A 16,608-nucleotide genomic window follows, 5' to 3' on the forward strand; every position below is an offset into this window, starting at 1 on the left:
TTCACATAACTGTACAATACACTGAAAATGTATTGCCACACTTATTGAATACATTTAACATGTGTCATTTAATATATTTTGAACAAGCAACTACTCTGCTCTGCTACCATGTCATTTTTCAGTGTTAGATCTTGCTTGTGTTGTTTTTGTGATCCCAACTCTAGTATGCCTGAATGAATTTCTATTTTTAAAACATATGTTGTTCTTGTTACTAGATATTGGACTGATGATTGTCTGAACTCTGTAGCTTATTTGTTTATGAGGACAAAGAAGAAGGATACTGGTGAGGAGGAGCAAGATGTAACTCGTGTCTCAACTAAGGATGCTACCCCTCATGTTGTTGAGATGCCTGTGCCGCCACCATCTATTACAAATCCCATGATCAAACGAGAGCCAATTCCAGAAAACGAACAATGTGAACTCTTGAAGTGGATATTGGAAGAGAAGAGGAAGGTCAAAGCAAAAGACGCAGAGGAGAAGCGGAAAATTGATGAAGAGAAAGCTCTGCTTAAAAAGCTTATTCGGTCAAAATCCATCCCAAGTGTCTAATGATGTTATCTTTATCGTCAGGGAAAAAAGTTCTTGAATTCAAATGTACTTGAATTGATTCATCCAATGCTTTTATTTTCTGTTGGTTTTTTGTTGGATTCTAGATTATAGATTTGTGAATTTGAGAGTTCAGGGTCCTGACATCCTAAATTGTCATTTGCAGAATTTTGGATGTGGTTCACTGGTTCTTTTGGTTCTGACAATAATACAAGTTGATGGCACTTGATTTACAATGTCCATGTTCTTTTTTACCTATAGATGTCATTTGGATTTTCAATATATTTATTGGTTTTGTGAATAAAGCCAAATTTGAGTTAGAGCCTCAGCACATGGCAAGTGCAGAGGCTGGTGAGCAGTGTTGCTTAGCTAATTTAAAGCACTAAGGTGAGGGTACTAATTAAATTGTCAAAGGCAATTAAATTTTATTGAATTTAAGTATTCACTCTTAAGCTATGAAGCACAAACATCCCATCCCCTTACCGTGTCCAAGTGTCCGACACGTGTCCGGATGTCCGACACGTGTTCGTGTTTGACAAGACACCGATACTGACAAGTAAATCAACATCCCATTAACTTTTTTAAGAGGTGAGGTGTCCACGTGTTGTGTCCGGTGTCTGTGTCAGTGTCGGTGCTTCATAGCTCTTAAGTTCCTTCCATGAAAAACATTATGCATGGATCTAGAAATATAAGATTGTCATTGATTAGATTATTTCAAATTAGTTGTTGGATGACACCATTTCTATTAGAATCTCAAATCTCACTATATAAATAGAAAAGGTGGGAGGTTTTTGGAATAATAATTTTATGGTAGTGCCACTCTATAATTTCATGAGTAAAACATTGAACTGTTAGACCTTTTTCTATTAATTTCACCATTGTCTTTAATTTTTTGACTTCATTACTATGCTCTTATTGCTCCTAGATTGATGGTGATTGTGTGTGTAAACCAAAACTTATTATTTCTCATGAATTTCTTTAATTATGGGTTCTCTTTTGCTTTTGAGTATTTATATATGTAGTATAAGCTATTTAATTTTTATTATAATATTTAAAATAGCAGCCACCCTGTTCCTTCTATCTTGATATATCATTTTCAAAGTTGGCTGCTATGTGTTGCTATCTGAGATTGATATATTCATAATTCTTTACTTATTGAATTTTGAATTGAAGTCTAGAAGACTGTCAAGTATTAGTATACTTAAGGGTTAGAGGGTTGTATTTTTTAATGCATTATTACACACACATGTTAATATTGCGTTCTATTATTCCACCATATGTTAATATTGTATTCTATTATTAAGTGTTTATCCTCTCTTTGCTGAATTACTGTGTTTGTTTGTTAGCGATTCTGGGCTAGGTGCACCTACAGGGTTTGGTGGTTCTGTACAACACTCTTCATCAAACAGGAGGGATTATGATGATGGTGGGTCACCAAAGAGGAACCTTAGTTTGGATGGTTTACCTCATTTTGAGAAAAACTTCTACATTGAGTCACCAGCTGTAAGGGCAATGACAGATGCTGAAGTTAATGAGTACCGGCAGCAGAGGGAAATAACTGTTGAAGGTCGAGATATCCCGAAACCTGTCAAGTCCTTTCATGATGCTGGTTTTCCAGGTATTTCTGTTCCTTTTTTTTTCTATTTCATCAGTTTTGCTTTCCACCTCCTTCAGCTTAAAGTACATGACTCTTCTCTTTATTGCTTTGTTTTGCACAAAACTGTGTCAAGAGCTGGTAATTTGGAGGGATTATTAGTTCTATGGGCAAGATTTTCAAGCAAAATAGCGTGCTAATAGTATTTTTCTAATGGTTGAGAAATTGGTTTTATTTTATTCCGTAGACAGTATGTGATTTCATTTGATTGAAGTGGTCAAAACTTCCTGTTTGCAGAATATAAGGCAAAAGAAAGGGAGAAGATCATTTTGTTTATAATTGATTATATTGTATGATTATCTTGCAAAAAATTTTATCAGATTATGGGATGACTTGTTTCAAACAGTGTACTGATTTTTCGGCCTTGGTTTAATCCAGAATATGTAATGGAAGAAATTACAAAAGCTGGCTTTACTGAACCTACGCCCATTCAATCTCAAGGTTGGCCCATGGCTTTGAAGGGGCGTGATCTAATAGGAATTGCAGAAACAGGATCAGGGAAGACACTTGCTTACTTGTTGCCAATTTGTCATCCATTGTGCATGTTAATGCTCAGCCTATTCTAAGTAAGGAAATAAGGAAACAACTGAGACAATTAGATTTCATATTGGATGTAAGGGTGCCTTTTCTGACTATGTTACCTTTGTCTTGCCGTCCATTCGTTTACGATATTTTCAGATCCTGGAGATGGACCAATTGTGTTAGTTTTGGCTCCAACTCGTGAACTTGCCGTCCAAATACAACAAGAGGCTACTAAATTTGGTGCATCATCTAGGATTAAGAGTACATGCATCTATGGTGGGGTTCCAAAGGGACCTCAGGTGCGTGATCTCCGGAAAGGTATGTATTGAATTATACAATGCCATGAGTTTGGTTAAACAACTTACTGACTGCTTGTTGCAATGTTGCCCCTTTGTACAGTTTTTATTTTATTTTTTCATAATCATGGATTTTATTTTGCTTCTGTTAATTTTTGTGATTAGGTGTCGAAATTGTAATTGCCACTCCAGGAAGGTTAATTGATATGCTTGAGTCAAATCATACCAACTTGCAGAGGGTCACATACCTTGTATTGGATGAAGCTGATAGGATGTTGGATATGGGGTTTGATCCTCAGCTACGGAAGATTGCCTCCCAGGTTGGCTTTATTTTATGATGTGGTAAATATTTTGAAATGGTGTAATATTCTATTACAACTATTGTTTGTGACTGTCACAGTCAAGTTGTTGTTCTTGATGCTTCATTCGCTTATTATGAGTAATGTTCCAGGCTTCTAGCTACATTGCTAGTGCATTCAGGGGCTCACAATTATTTTTTAAAAAAAATTGTTTTTCAATGTTAATTTATTTATAAAAAGTCCAATTTGGCTTACTAGCAATACTATATTTCCTATTTTGTCCCCTAACTATAGTACTAGCTGCACCTACCAATTAATCCAAATCAATCTAGAAATACAGATTGCTGAAGCTGCATTTTAAAGTTTCTTTATTCTGCTTGTCATATGATCACTGTTTTTTGTTTTTCTTAGATTCGTCCAGATCGTCAAACTTTGTATTGGAGTGCTACCTGGCCAAAGGAGGTCGAACAATTGGCAAGGAAGTTCCTTTATAACCCATACAAAGTAAGATATTTTATGTTGGGATATGTAACGGTAGTTTTTTTCTTTTAAATTTCGTTCCTCTATGATGAAATGGTTTTTGGTCTGAAATGAATTGTCGAAGCATGTATGATGTTTATGTATAGTATTGTATTTTGTGAGAACTTGATTTATTTAAGCAACAATTTCTGTAATCATTGTGCAGGTAATTATAGAGGCTCTTCTGATTTAAAAGCTAACCATGCAATACGGCAATATGTTGACATTGTTTTGGAAAAGCAGAAATATGATAAGTAGAATGTGTTCTACCTTATTTTCATTCTCGTTGCATTTAACACCTTATCACATATGGCCATGGAGTCTTCCTTTTTGTCAGATTGGTAAAATTGCCAGAGGACATCATGGATGGCAGCCGAATACTGATATTTATGGGTACCAAAAAAGGATGTGATCAAATCACTAGACAACTCCGCATGGATGGATGGCCTGCACTCTCAATTCATGGAGATAAAAGTCACGCAGAAAGAGATTGGGTGCTCTCAGAATTTAAATCAGGCAAAAGTCCTGGTTTAGGTGCAAAAACTTTTGCTTTATTTAATTCTCTGTCATATTGTTATTCAGTGGATGAAAATGATTTAGTGATATATAGTTATGGAAATACTCCGTACTTTTATTTATTTTGGAAATATTAAATGCTTTTTTAATTAATATTTTTTTGTCTACTTTTTACCAGTATTTGATTATTTATTACATTATGCATGAATTGTTTGCCTTTTAAAGTTAGAATCACCTATCTGCTGCTGGAGGACGATCTGGTCATTAGTTCTGTTGTGACAAATAGGAAAAAGCTGCTTTTGTGATTTGATGACTTTCAGTTTACTTTGTCACTTTTTAAGGTTAACCAATAGCTTTGCTTATGTATATCTTCATCCTTTCTACTATTTGATTACTGTCAGATGTGAAGGATGTGAAATATGTAATAAATTATGACTTCCGGGGGTCACTTGAGGATTATGTTCATCGCATTGGGCGGATAGGGAGAGCTGGCGCAAAAGGAACTGCATACCCATACTTCACAGCTGCTAATGCCAGATTTGCAAAGGATCTTATAGCCATACTCGAGGAAGCTGGACAGAAAGTGAGTCCTGAATTAGCAGCAATGGGGAGTGGTGCACCACCTCCACCCTTCAGGTTAGTTAACTGGACCCAAGTATAACGAGGGCTTACAATGTACATATCATTTTTTGGTTGTAATTGTAGCTGTGAAGGATCACGCATATAATCTAGTACACTCACCTCACCTAGAAGAAACAATGAATAATACTAAAAGAATAACATTCACATATCATTGTGTTTGATAGTTTTGAGTGGGGTTTGCTTTGTTACTGTTTTGGTGCATTTGATTCCTCTGGATGACAGTCTTCTTTTGAGCTCATTTTGGATGAACTAGAAATATCTGTGGTATTCTGCTAATGGTCATTTTAGGGGAGGGTCTTGATTCTTGAATAAATCTTTAGAGAGATCGACATGCTATGTTGGATGGTTCTTGATCTTTATTTTTTGATTTTTCCTGTTAAGTCTTTATTTTGATGTCTTTTTTCTTCTTTCTAAATGAATTCTGTTTATAAAAAGAAGTTTCTTCCTTCCCAACAATTGATTAAACTTCTTGTAAAACTATGACCCCGGTTTAGTTTGTCACTTTTATCCATAAGGGATTTATTGTGTCGTTGGACTCTGAGACTTATTCAAAGTACAGCAGCACGCTGCTATTATACTTACTAGTTTGTTAAATTTGTTGCATCCTGTATATCAATCAATTAGGTCCGGGAATTTTCCAAGACCGTGGGAGGGGTTATGGCAGTTCTCGTCCACGGAGCTGATCGATGAAGGAAGGTGCAGACAGACCAACTTGATTGACGGAGGAAACTCCCAAGAATCATGCCATTTGTGTTATTACCGACATTATATTATCTTGATAATTAGTGTAAACTTGTAAGCCTAATAGGACTTTAGTATTCTTGTTTTTCAATTTTTTTTCTTCAGATGTCCCATCAGACAATTGTTCATAAACCATAGTTGATACCGCAACAATACATTATTATTATTTATCCTTATGGTTTACGAGTTGTTCTGAAATTTGAACCCCTAAAATCTACTCTTTTTTTGGCTACTGCATTGCAGTTTGGTAGGGAGAGAATTACACAGAAATTTAAGAATTTATTATGGGAATGTTTTTCATTTTTTAGTTTTATTTATAAAATTATCTTATATTCTATTTTGTAAATATTTATAAAAAAAATAATAAAAATAATAATAAAATTTCATATAATTTCTTATACAAATTTTAAAAAATCGGAGAGAAAAATGGTTTTATGCTTAATAAGTAAAATAAACACTTTATATATGAATTGAAATATACAATTTGGAGAATGGAGAGTTAAGTTTTTATTTTTCAATTTGACATTTTCAATCTCTTTTAAATTTGCATTTCACTTTATGCGCAATTAGTCATAATATATCTACCATTTCAAATTAATTTTTAAATCTTTTCTATATACTTGATATACCCAATGGTTTGTGCATTTCAAAATCACTTTGTAAAAAAAATCTTTTTTTATATACTTATGGTATTGAGTCTAACATGTTTATATAATATAGAGTATGATTACTATAACTGTTTTTTTTTTTTTTTGGTAAAGAATCATTTTTTTAAATAATAACTTCTTTTAGCTTTTCATGTATTCGTTCTAGCTTTTCAAATCTAAATAAAAATATTTAAATCTTATTAACATTTGAAATTTTTTTTTATGATTTCAAATATATTTTCCAAAACAAAAACAAATAAAACCTAATATAAATTAGGTTATAAGTCCCTTTTTCAAATATATTTTCATTCCTAACTTGAGCTTGTAAGTAATAGAATCTATCAATCATAATGTATACATGGAATACATTGACATTTTGTTGGAATGAGAAGTGACTTCATTATGGAATGATACATTTTTTCAAACTCCCTCCAATCAATGGTTGAAGTTAGTTCCTCAAATTGGTGACGAATTAAAATTTGAGGTGTTAAAATTTGCACTATTTGACACGTTAATCTAGAAAAAGTGAAAAACATCTTATTAGTGAATTGTAACGAGGTAGATAATGTGAAAAAAAAAAGGTATAGATTAAAAAGAGAAAAAAGTGTCATATGCATGGGAAACAGTGTGATCTAGCATAGTAGAGTTAAGAACAGGAGTAGAGTTAAGAATTGAAATTTGAAAGGGTTGAATGGTGGAATAAGGTTGGTGAAGAGTGAGTGAGAGACAAGGAAAGAATGAGTGAAGAAGGTCCTCGAGAGCTATATACGGAGAAGCCCCCGTAAAGGTTCATTTTTTTTTCTCTCTTTTTCTTTCGACCAAAACAAATTGTGGAAAATCAAATCAAATCTTTTGTTTTGATTCAAAGTTTGTGGCTTTGGTAACAACGCAAATGAAGCAGGTTAGGGGGCGACAGAAATCGGACGGTTCTCCTTGCCGGCAGCGATGGGAACACACGCTGTTTTTTTTTTTTTTCACAAATCATATCACAAAACTTTGATAAATCAATACTTAATCAATCACCCTTTACACAAGATCCTGTGTTAAACTTCTTTTTTTTAGAAAATGTTTTATTAACCTTCATATTGATCAAGACCAAAGAAAGAAAGATAAGATCAAGAAAAGAAGGACAACACTCTTGATTCACCCCTTATTTCTAGAGAAGCTAATCACATTATCTAATACAAATTCGAATTAGATTTTCACTAGCATATAGAATCCTTACTGACAATCATAAAATCTAAATCCCTGGTAGCCACGAAAGAGAAGAGTAGTTAGGCACCCAAGCCAACATCAATTCCTATCAACGAGTAGAAGGAAGAGAAAGACGTAGACACCCAATCCTATGATCATCTGTGAAGTCTAAGAGAAACTTACCCTTATCCCAAACTAGAAAAACTTATTCCAGCTTACCTTTAACAACTCAGGCACAAACAAGTAATGTGTAAAAACACACACGAAAGAGCAGAGTCAAAGAGAGACACAGCTCATTTTTGCAAAAAATCTTGTTTAGGTGTCTTCTTGAACTTAAGAGAGTATCACAACTCACTTTACACAAAAAAGATCTTCATAATCAAATATTAGAAGTTGTGAGTCACTATTCATAAGCACTTTTCTTCTCTTCTTCCTTCTACTCATCTCAACACATATTCTAACTATCTCCCAAAGGTAGTTTAGAACTATTAAAAATTAGTTGAATTATATAATTGATTACTATAAGACTCTAATCAGATTAAAACAAGAATTTTCTCATTATTCACGCATGAAGATACATATGCACATATAATATGATCGCAAATTTTCTTAAAATATCATGTACATAATTTAGTTTTTTTTTTCTCCCTACTACATATTATATGGTAATGGGTAAAGACCGCACTCATCTGTACTCTTGTATGTTCATGTCCTATTAATACCTTTTCATACCATGTGTACTTTGAAGAAATTCTCACACTTATTTAGTGGAAATCATTTCATTGTGAGTCTCTGGTTAGGTAATTTGTGCTTGTCATAACAATAATATGGTCACAACGATTTTTAGTTTTCTGTTCCTCATTATGTTTTGTTAGAAATGGGATATATATATATATATATATATATATATATATATATATATATATATATATATATATATAAAATAAAGGGAGATCACTCACATTTTTTGTATGATGGGGGATGATTTAACTTCAATAAAAGACTAAAGGTAAAAGAATAAGGGGGAGAGATCTAGTAATTTAATAATTCAAATAAGTAATTTAATTGTATATAACTAAAAAAAATTCGTTGGTAATGGACATATGTTGGAAATTAAAGTATATTCTTTCTGAATTTTAAACAATAGTTGCTTTCAATATTATATTTAAATTTTATGAGACATGTATATGTAAATTATATTAAGTGAGTAAATTTAATGAAAAATAACAAGCAGGGAAAATTATATATAAGATTTTTTAAATTATAAATCAAATTATACAAATCTGTCGCATGATTTTTCGATAACAAAAGATTATGCATAATATCAATTACATGCATAATTATAAATTAGATTATGCATGATAAAAATTGTTATATAAAAAAGTAAGCAAAATTATTAATTTGGTCTCTCCGTTTATACATTTTATCCAATTTTAGTCCCTCTTTTAATAAAATATTTAAATTAATCTCTTATTTTTTTCAAAAGGCTTCAATGTCATTCTTTCCATCCAATTGAGACTAACATTGTTAGGTAGCAAATTCTAATAATTTTTGGACAAGTTTGTTTGAAAAAAAGTTCTTTAATTTTTTATTTAATTACTTATGTGTTATTTGATGAGAGTATTTTTAAAATATCTTTCACTTAATAAAGTCAACAACTTTTTTTTAAGTTTGATATCAAATTTCAATGAAAAATAATTTATACAAAATAATTATTTTTTTATAAGAAATAACATAATTTAACGAAATTAACTATTTCTTAAGTGTAAAATATGTACTTTTTCTTTACTTACGATGAAGACACGATAGAGTAAGAGATAAAAAGCTTCCTCGGGACTAAGAAGCAATTGACTAATTTCAAACAAAAGAAGATAATGGTACTTATAGACCCATAAATGTGTTGAGAAAAGGGGAGATCATGACAAAATTTTAGCACAGGTTTGAGAAGTTACCAAAAAATAAGTAGTCCCTCATAAATTAGCCAAATGTAACCATGAAAATGAATTGAATAATGTACAATTATGTAACAAATGTGTTAATCATGTTTTAAGCAATTATTGAGTTGAAAAAAAAAATAGTAGGATAGGATGCTTAAGTACTTAATATTACAAATATAGGCTTGTACTTGTTATTTCGAACAAGCCACCCCACACAATTCTTCTATAGACTATTATCATCTAGATTTAACCATATCACTTTCTTTTATTATTTTTTTTAATGTTTTGTATCCTTTACTTTCCACACAAAATTAGTTTCCTAGTTCTACCTTTTACAATTAAGCATTTTTTATCATCAAATGATTGAACACAGGTAGTTAATATGTTAAAGTTAAGGTTGAATCGTTCGGATAGTATTCAAGTTTAATCCTTCGTAGAAATAATTCTTGATCAAACTTTACTTATCTCTCGGATGAACTCCATATTAGTCAAGATTTATTTCCCCTGATGAACCAAGAGTTAAAACAAACAAACAAACAGAAAAAGCTTTCTTTATGGTTGATAAGCAAAGTTTCCTCCTTGGTGTCAGTTATCTAATTCTCTTTGGGAATCATTGTGAGCATTTAACAAAATTTAATTTTACATGACAACAAGACTAAAAATGTAATACAAAAGAAAATTGAACCTCATGCATCTCATGCATAAAACAATTAGTTTAAATTTGATTGTGCATTTAACTAGAATTAAGATTTTTGTCAAAGGAGTGTTAGCTCAATTGGTTGGATAAGAGTACATGAATTGTCATAAATTTTTTTATATTGTCTTCAATTCTTACATATAAAAAAACTAGAATTAAGATTTTACATTCTGGAAGCAACAAGTAAATCCAATTCAGAACGATAAAGAATCTCAAAAAAAAAAAACTTAGCACAAAGAGAAGGAAAAGTAGAGATAGGGTTCATAATGGGTGCCAGAAAAGAAGATATTTGAGGGTATTTGGGGGAGTTTTTAAAAACTTTCAAATTAGAGGAGGTGCAGTTTGAAATATGTGAAGTACAGGAAGCATGGGCCAACCAAGATACCCTTCTCCCTCGGTAAGCCTATGGAGTCAGCCCAAAACAAACAAAACCAACCTTTATCCTATTCCCAAATTTTAAGCCAGTACCAAACTCTTGAATATCTCCACAAAATTGGGGATTTCTTTTTTGGACAGCAGGACAAGAAAATAGACCATTTTTTTTATAAAAAAAAAATCATCACTCGTTTAACTAGTATAGACATTAATTCATAGTTTATTAGTCCAATCGTGTTAGACTATGGTTGAATTAGTGAATAGAGATAATTATAATTATAATTATATATATTAATACTTTAAGTAATAAATAATAATAATAAAAAAATAATATAGAAATAAGTCTTGAAACAGAGAGTCACAATTTTTGCTATTTATTATTTTTCTCTCCTTTATCTCTTACTTTTAAAATATTGTATAATTTGCTCCATATTTTCAAAATGTAGCACACTTTGCTTTCTACTCACATGTCATCACGACAATAACACATCATCGTTCCATGTCAGTAACACGTGTCCTGTCATGTCAGCATCACATTACCACATCAACAGCCAATTAACATAATGGATGTTGAACTAATGGGAGGGCAAAATTTGAATATATGGGAGTAAAATGAACCAAAGAAAATTGGGGAACAAAATTTGCAAAGTCATGAAACTATGAGTAAAATACACAATTAAGCCTATACCGTGTCTCTTGCAAAATAAAAGATTAAAAGTTAACTTGATAATAACATGATATATAATTAGTAAAAATATGAACTTAATATAATTACAAACAATTTGTTTAAAATATTATAAAAGATAATAGGATAGTGGAATGCAACGTAGTCCTTATATTAGAGGTCACAATCTCACACGGTTGAGTAACAATAGAAACATTTTCACGTTTTTTTCTTTCTAAAATAAAGAATAACCATTATTTGAATTGACTGGTCAATTGGTACTTGGTAGACCATGGTTCTCTTTGCGGCGGCTGCTTGCTTGCTCGCTTTTCCAAATTGAAAATATTGGATTTATATTTTTGAAAAAGAATAAAAAGCCTTGAGCCAAGCCTAAAAATATAAGGTTTTTTTTTTTGTTTTGAACTTCCTATTCATGGAAAAAAAATCTCGATCTAAAATTTGAACGAAAGATAAATAAAATCTAATAAAAAATTATTTTTATCCAAGATCAAACTTAAATACTATCCGAATAATTCAACTTTAACTTTAATACATTAATTATTCAATCATTTTATTAAACCAAAAAATACTTGTCACTAAATTGTTTGAGCATCAAAATCATAGACCGAAAGCTAAAGTTGTGAATTTTTTTCTCATTTATTTAAACTATATTTCTAAAGAATTTAGTTAAATTATATCTTGGTTTAAAAATATTTTTAATCCATTAAATTTGAGTTATTTTTCTTTTAGTTCTTCAAATTTAAATTTACTTTATTTAATCCTTAAAATTCATAAAATATTCTTTTTAGTCTGCATAATGCGAACAAACTATAAAATAAAATATTCATAATTTATAACAACTTTTAACTTGTATTTTATATTTTAAAATATGATGACAGTCAAAAATACCAAAAATTATGAATATCTTATTTTCTATTTAACTTACACTTTACAGAAAAACTAAAAAAACATTTTACTAATTCCAAAAACTAAAAAAATAACTTCAAATTTTGAGGATTAAAAAATAACTCACATTTAAAAAACTAAAAATATCTTGTATTTTTTCATGACTGAATAAAAATTAAATGTTGACAACCATCTTTAAGCCCTTCTTTGTGTTAGAGTGCACCGTCCAAAGTAATAATACCATTTGTTGGCAAAAGAATGCTACCGAAGGTTAACTATAATCTTCCCAGAAGCAAATTACTTTCATTATTTCTTGAAATAAAATTCATCATACTGTTTTGGAAAAGATTAATATCCATCATTGATAATAAAACATAATGTCTATAGTTATACTTAACGTTTGGACAACATTTGCAATTGCATATGAAAGGTTACTTAAATGTGTTTGGAAATGTAAAAGGTAGAACTAGTAACATTAATTAAGATGTGAAACACCATGCCCATGGTCCATTTCCAAACACGCTAATATAATTTAACTGCACATTTTATTTCAGTTTGAAACCATGCTTTCAGTTTCTTGCACAAAACCATCTCCTGTCCAGTCTTTGTCAGATTGCAACCCTTTCTTTATGGCTTTCCTCTTCTGAACTGCTTCCTTCTGCCTTCTTACCAAGTCAGTGTGAGTAGTAAAATACTCAAGAGAAACCCTGAGATTTTCATAATAAAAAAAAAAGGAGGGGCAAAGAGTCAAGCATGCTTTTGTTCTGTGATTATTGTAAAAAAAATTCGAAAATGGAAAAGAACATATCAGTTCAATACCATACCCTCTGAAATCTTCTATGGATGTGAAATTGTGCTTTTTCATGAAGTCTTGAAGCTCAAGACATAGTTTCTTCACAAGTCCATAGCCATGCATCATAACCCCAGTGCACACCTACAATTAAAAAAAAAACAACATCATCCACTTAGTGTGTGTTTGGATTAACTCATTTTCCATTAATCAAGGAGAAACCTGAGGGACCAAAGTATAGAATGCCCTATTGTGAGTATCAATAGGCCTAAAAGGCTGTTTGTTGATTATACCTGAACAGTGTTTGCCCCGAGAAGGATAAACTCAGCAGCATCACCGCCTGTCTCAACACCACCAATGGCAGAAAGTGTATAGTTCTCACTATCAAACTCTGACTTCATCATCTTTGCAATGCTCATCACCTTCCCAAGTGCTATGGGATGGACTGCCCTTGCAGAATAACCCCCAGGAGTTGAGTACCTAACAACAAAATTTAGACAAATTAGGTACTTGAGATGGTCAAAAAAGCAAAGCAGAGCAAAACTATGAATTTGTTGTGAGTGAGACTGCAAACCCCTCAACGCAAGGCTCGGGACGTAATGTATTGAGGTTGATTCCCATGACGCTCATGATTGTATTTATGGCAGATACTCCCTCACATCCTGAACTTAGAGCAATCCTTGCTGGCTATAAGCAGAAGCATCAACAAAGTTACTAACATGGTAATTGTCAAAGAGACTGGGCAATACACATTTACTAACTAAACTGAAACTGGCATAAAAAAAGTTCACCAAGACATTTCACATATAAAGGGCAAGAAAGATTGGCTTTAGAAAATAGTTTGCACGCATGCATAAAGCTAAACAAACACATTTTTTCCAGTTCTAAGTGACAAGTACAAGTCCATAAAAAATTCTTACAACCGCATTTGCATGGCGCAATGGATCAACTATTCCACAAACAAAGACTACAAAATTTCAGTGACAATCCATAAATTTGATAACTTAACAAGTTTCCACTTCTTAAACATTAGAATATGGTTAGAGTATTATAAAAAGACAAGGCACAAAGCCAACCTGTGAAATATCAGTTATGTTGGGAGTCATCTTAGCCCAAACAGGAATTGTGGCTTTAGCGTTTATCCATCCACAAACCTCTTCCAGAAGAGCACAATCTTGCCCAACAGCAGCACCCATTTTGCGTTCTGGCATACCGTGAGGACATGAGAAATTTATTTCAAATGCATCCTAAGAGTATATCAGAGAGGTCAGCCATCAGAAAATTCAAGTTGGGAAAATGCTAAATGTCACAAACTCAACCATGAAACACATCTTACAACTCCAGTTTGCTCAACTCTATCGATAAGCTCCTCCCATGCAGCCTTATTGTACTCCTCCATGATAGAAGCAATGAGAATTCTGTCTGGATACTCTTCTTTTAATTGCTTGAATTCTTTCAACATAGTTTCAAGTGGCCTATCACTGATAAGTTCTATGTTCTCCCATCCAATAATTTCTCCTTTTGCAGATCCATTTGCACCTGCCCGTAGCCGGGCATATCGAGGAGTTACATTTATAACTTTTGCCGCATCAAGTGATACCTAGCAAGATAAAAAGATCAAATCCCACAGTAACCTTTCAAAACACAAAACAATCAGTAGCATGGTATGCAAGAACATTCATAAACAAAATAGGGTCTAAAGGGAATATTATTTAAGTATATTCCTACTACACGGGTACAGTGTTGTTTTGTTACAGAAACAAGGCATTGCCTTCATTGAGAATCTGTTTATACATTGGTTTAATTTCATTTGAAAACAAAAGTATCAACTGCACCAAAATAAGATCCAAGGATTCTTTCTGGAACCAGGTAGAATCTACATTTTGCAAACAGGATCAACAACAATTCAAGATTTAAGAGGCAAAAATGCAAAATTGATGATCTACTAGGAACATCCAAGTGTCAACTACACTAAACCATGAAGAATTGAAGATCCCGCCTATAATAACTTGATAACAGGACAAGGACAACCAACAGAAACTCGTAACTAAATAGCTTAACACGATGACATAATCCACAGAAACAGATCAAAAGTCAAAAACAGTTCAAAAGATTGGCCTTTTAGACCACAAAACTCCAAGCTCTCCAGTTTTCAGCCTTAATTCCCAATTCACAACAAAAAGTTTCAGGTATTTGTATTTATCATAACACAAACTCATTCTTACCAACAAACCAAACACTGTAAAGAGACAAACTAGCTAATGCAGAAAAAGGTGGGGGAGTAAATGAAAGTAAAAAAAGCTTACAGTTTTTGCAATCACAGCACCCCAACCTTCATCAAAGGCCCTCTTCATGACTGTGTAATTGGTCCCTGGTGGACCTGACCCAATAACAAAGGGGTTAGGCATGCGCAACCCATTAACAGTTACACTAAGATCAGGCTCTGTAGCCTGAGTCTCTGAAGCAAACACCTTAAACCCAACTCTGCTGGGACCAACCTTAACCTTCCCAGCACAATTCAAACCAAACCCAGATGCACAATTCCCAGTTCTGATCTGGATCATGCTCAAAGATGCCATCTTTCAAGGAAAAATCACAACTTTCTGCAAAAAGCTGTCAGAGGAAAAAGAAGGTAGAGAAGAAAAGAAAAAGGTGAATCTGAAATTCTGAATGAATCTGAGTTTATAATATTCTATGAGCTGGAGACAACAAAAGAGAATGTGCAATTACGAATCTCTGGTTTCGTTTGTAGCATTTTGGTTGACGGAAAATGTAAACAATTGCTTCATAGGTAGGACTTTCATCTGAGCATGACTGTGAAAAGATATTATTATAGGGATTTTGGGGAAAATGATGTGAATTAAATACATATTTTATAAAATTAATAGGTGTCGTTTGGGATTCTGTGATTGAGAGGGATATTCTGCATTTTGACAAAGTCACAAACTTAACCCAAGAATGAAGTCACCACTATTTTCTTTTCTACCCACGGAATCTATTGTAGCTTGTAGAGTATTGTATTTGTAGTACTTTGTTAACGTATTGTTATTATAGAGTCACTGTTTGTAGTAATTAATTATTCTATATTTTTTAAATAAGAAAATTAAAGTAGTAATTTTCAATTTTAAAACAAAAATCACTTTTAAATTAAATTACCAATCTTGAGATTTCAAAATTTGTCTATAAATGATTATATGGCTCAGATTTATTACTGTTACTATTTATTAATAAGATATGTGATGATTCATGTTCTTTGATTATAAATTTAATCTATTTGTTAATAAACACATGTAATTTATCAAAGATCAACTAAGATTTACAAATAAAGAAACAAGATGAACCTTCAATTCATTTTTTCAAAAGAAAAAATGAAATTTTATCAAAGAAAACTAAAACTTGACATAAGATATGACAAAGTTTAGTAAACAATTACATCAACAATTAATATATATATATATATATATATATATATATATATATATATATATATATATATATATATATATATATATATATATATATATATATATATATATATATATGATGAACATCCATTAATCCATTAATATATCCATACCTCTCAATCCTAAAACCAAACCAATCATAAAATAAAAAAATAAAAATGTTGAAATATAAAAATGTTGAAATACCAACTCCATAAGA

General features: G+C 31.8%; 1 protein-coding gene, 1 long non-coding RNA gene and 1 pseudogene across 3 annotated transcripts; 2 read left to right on the top strand and 1 right to left on the bottom strand.

Moving 5' to 3' along the window:
* The first annotated feature begins 243 nt into the window (after positions 1 to 243).
* Positions 244 to 637, top strand: LOC100791709 (uncharacterized). Its single transcript, XR_005892177.1, has one exon. It is a non-coding gene; the product is annotated as an uncharacterized lncRNA (long non-coding RNA).
* Positions 638 to 1,830: 1,193 nt separating this feature from the next.
* On the top strand, positions 1,831 to 5,952 carry LOC100792232 (DEAD-box ATP-dependent RNA helicase 20-like; annotated as a pseudogene). The gene is made up of 9 exons (XR_415110.3): positions 1,831 to 2,164; positions 2,579 to 2,766; positions 2,879 to 3,040; positions 3,184 to 3,338; positions 3,729 to 3,835; positions 4,013 to 4,090; positions 4,174 to 4,370; positions 4,754 to 4,988; positions 5,619 to 5,952. The product of XR_415110.3 is annotated as a DEAD-box ATP-dependent RNA helicase 20-like (transcript).
* A 6,539-nt stretch (positions 5,953 to 12,491) lies between these two features.
* LOC100818990 (dihydropyrimidine dehydrogenase (NADP(+)), chloroplastic) lies at positions 12,492 to 15,930 on the bottom strand. The gene is made up of 7 exons (XM_003528928.3): positions 15,252 to 15,930; positions 14,282 to 14,545; positions 14,022 to 14,192; positions 13,520 to 13,632; positions 13,239 to 13,425; positions 12,980 to 13,089; positions 12,492 to 12,862 (listed from the first exon to the last, which is right to left on the bottom strand). The coding sequence occupies exons 1-7, from the start codon at positions 15,522 to 15,524 to the stop codon at positions 12,706 to 12,708; spliced, it is 1,275 nt and encodes a 424-aa protein (XP_003528976.1). The 5' UTR covers positions 15,525 to 15,930; the 3' UTR covers positions 12,492 to 12,705.
* Positions 15,931 to 16,608: the final 678 nt, after the last annotated feature.

Source organism: Glycine max, chromosome 7, assembly GCF_000004515.6.
Source record: "Glycine max cultivar Williams 82 chromosome 7, Glycine_max_v4.0, whole genome shotgun sequence".
NCBI classification, from domain to species: Eukaryota; Viridiplantae; Streptophyta; class Magnoliopsida; order Fabales; family Fabaceae; genus Glycine; species Glycine max.

What these genes read in the sequence shown, in the direction of transcription:
- LOC100818990 (XM_003528928.3), bottom strand. Translation starts at nt 15,524, where the DNA reads ATGGCATCTTTGAGCATGATCCAGATCAGAACTGGGAATTGTGCATCT. An exon ending in GTGCTGTGATTGCAAAAACT is followed by an intron (nt 14,546 to 15,251) that starts GTAAGCTTTTTT and finishes TTATCTTGCTAG; the next exon opens with GTATCACTTGATGCGGCAAA. An exon ending in GAGTTGAGCAAACTGGAGTT is followed by an intron (nt 14,193 to 14,281) that starts GTAAGATGTGTT and finishes ATATACTCTTAG; the next exon opens with GATGCATTTGAAATAAATTT.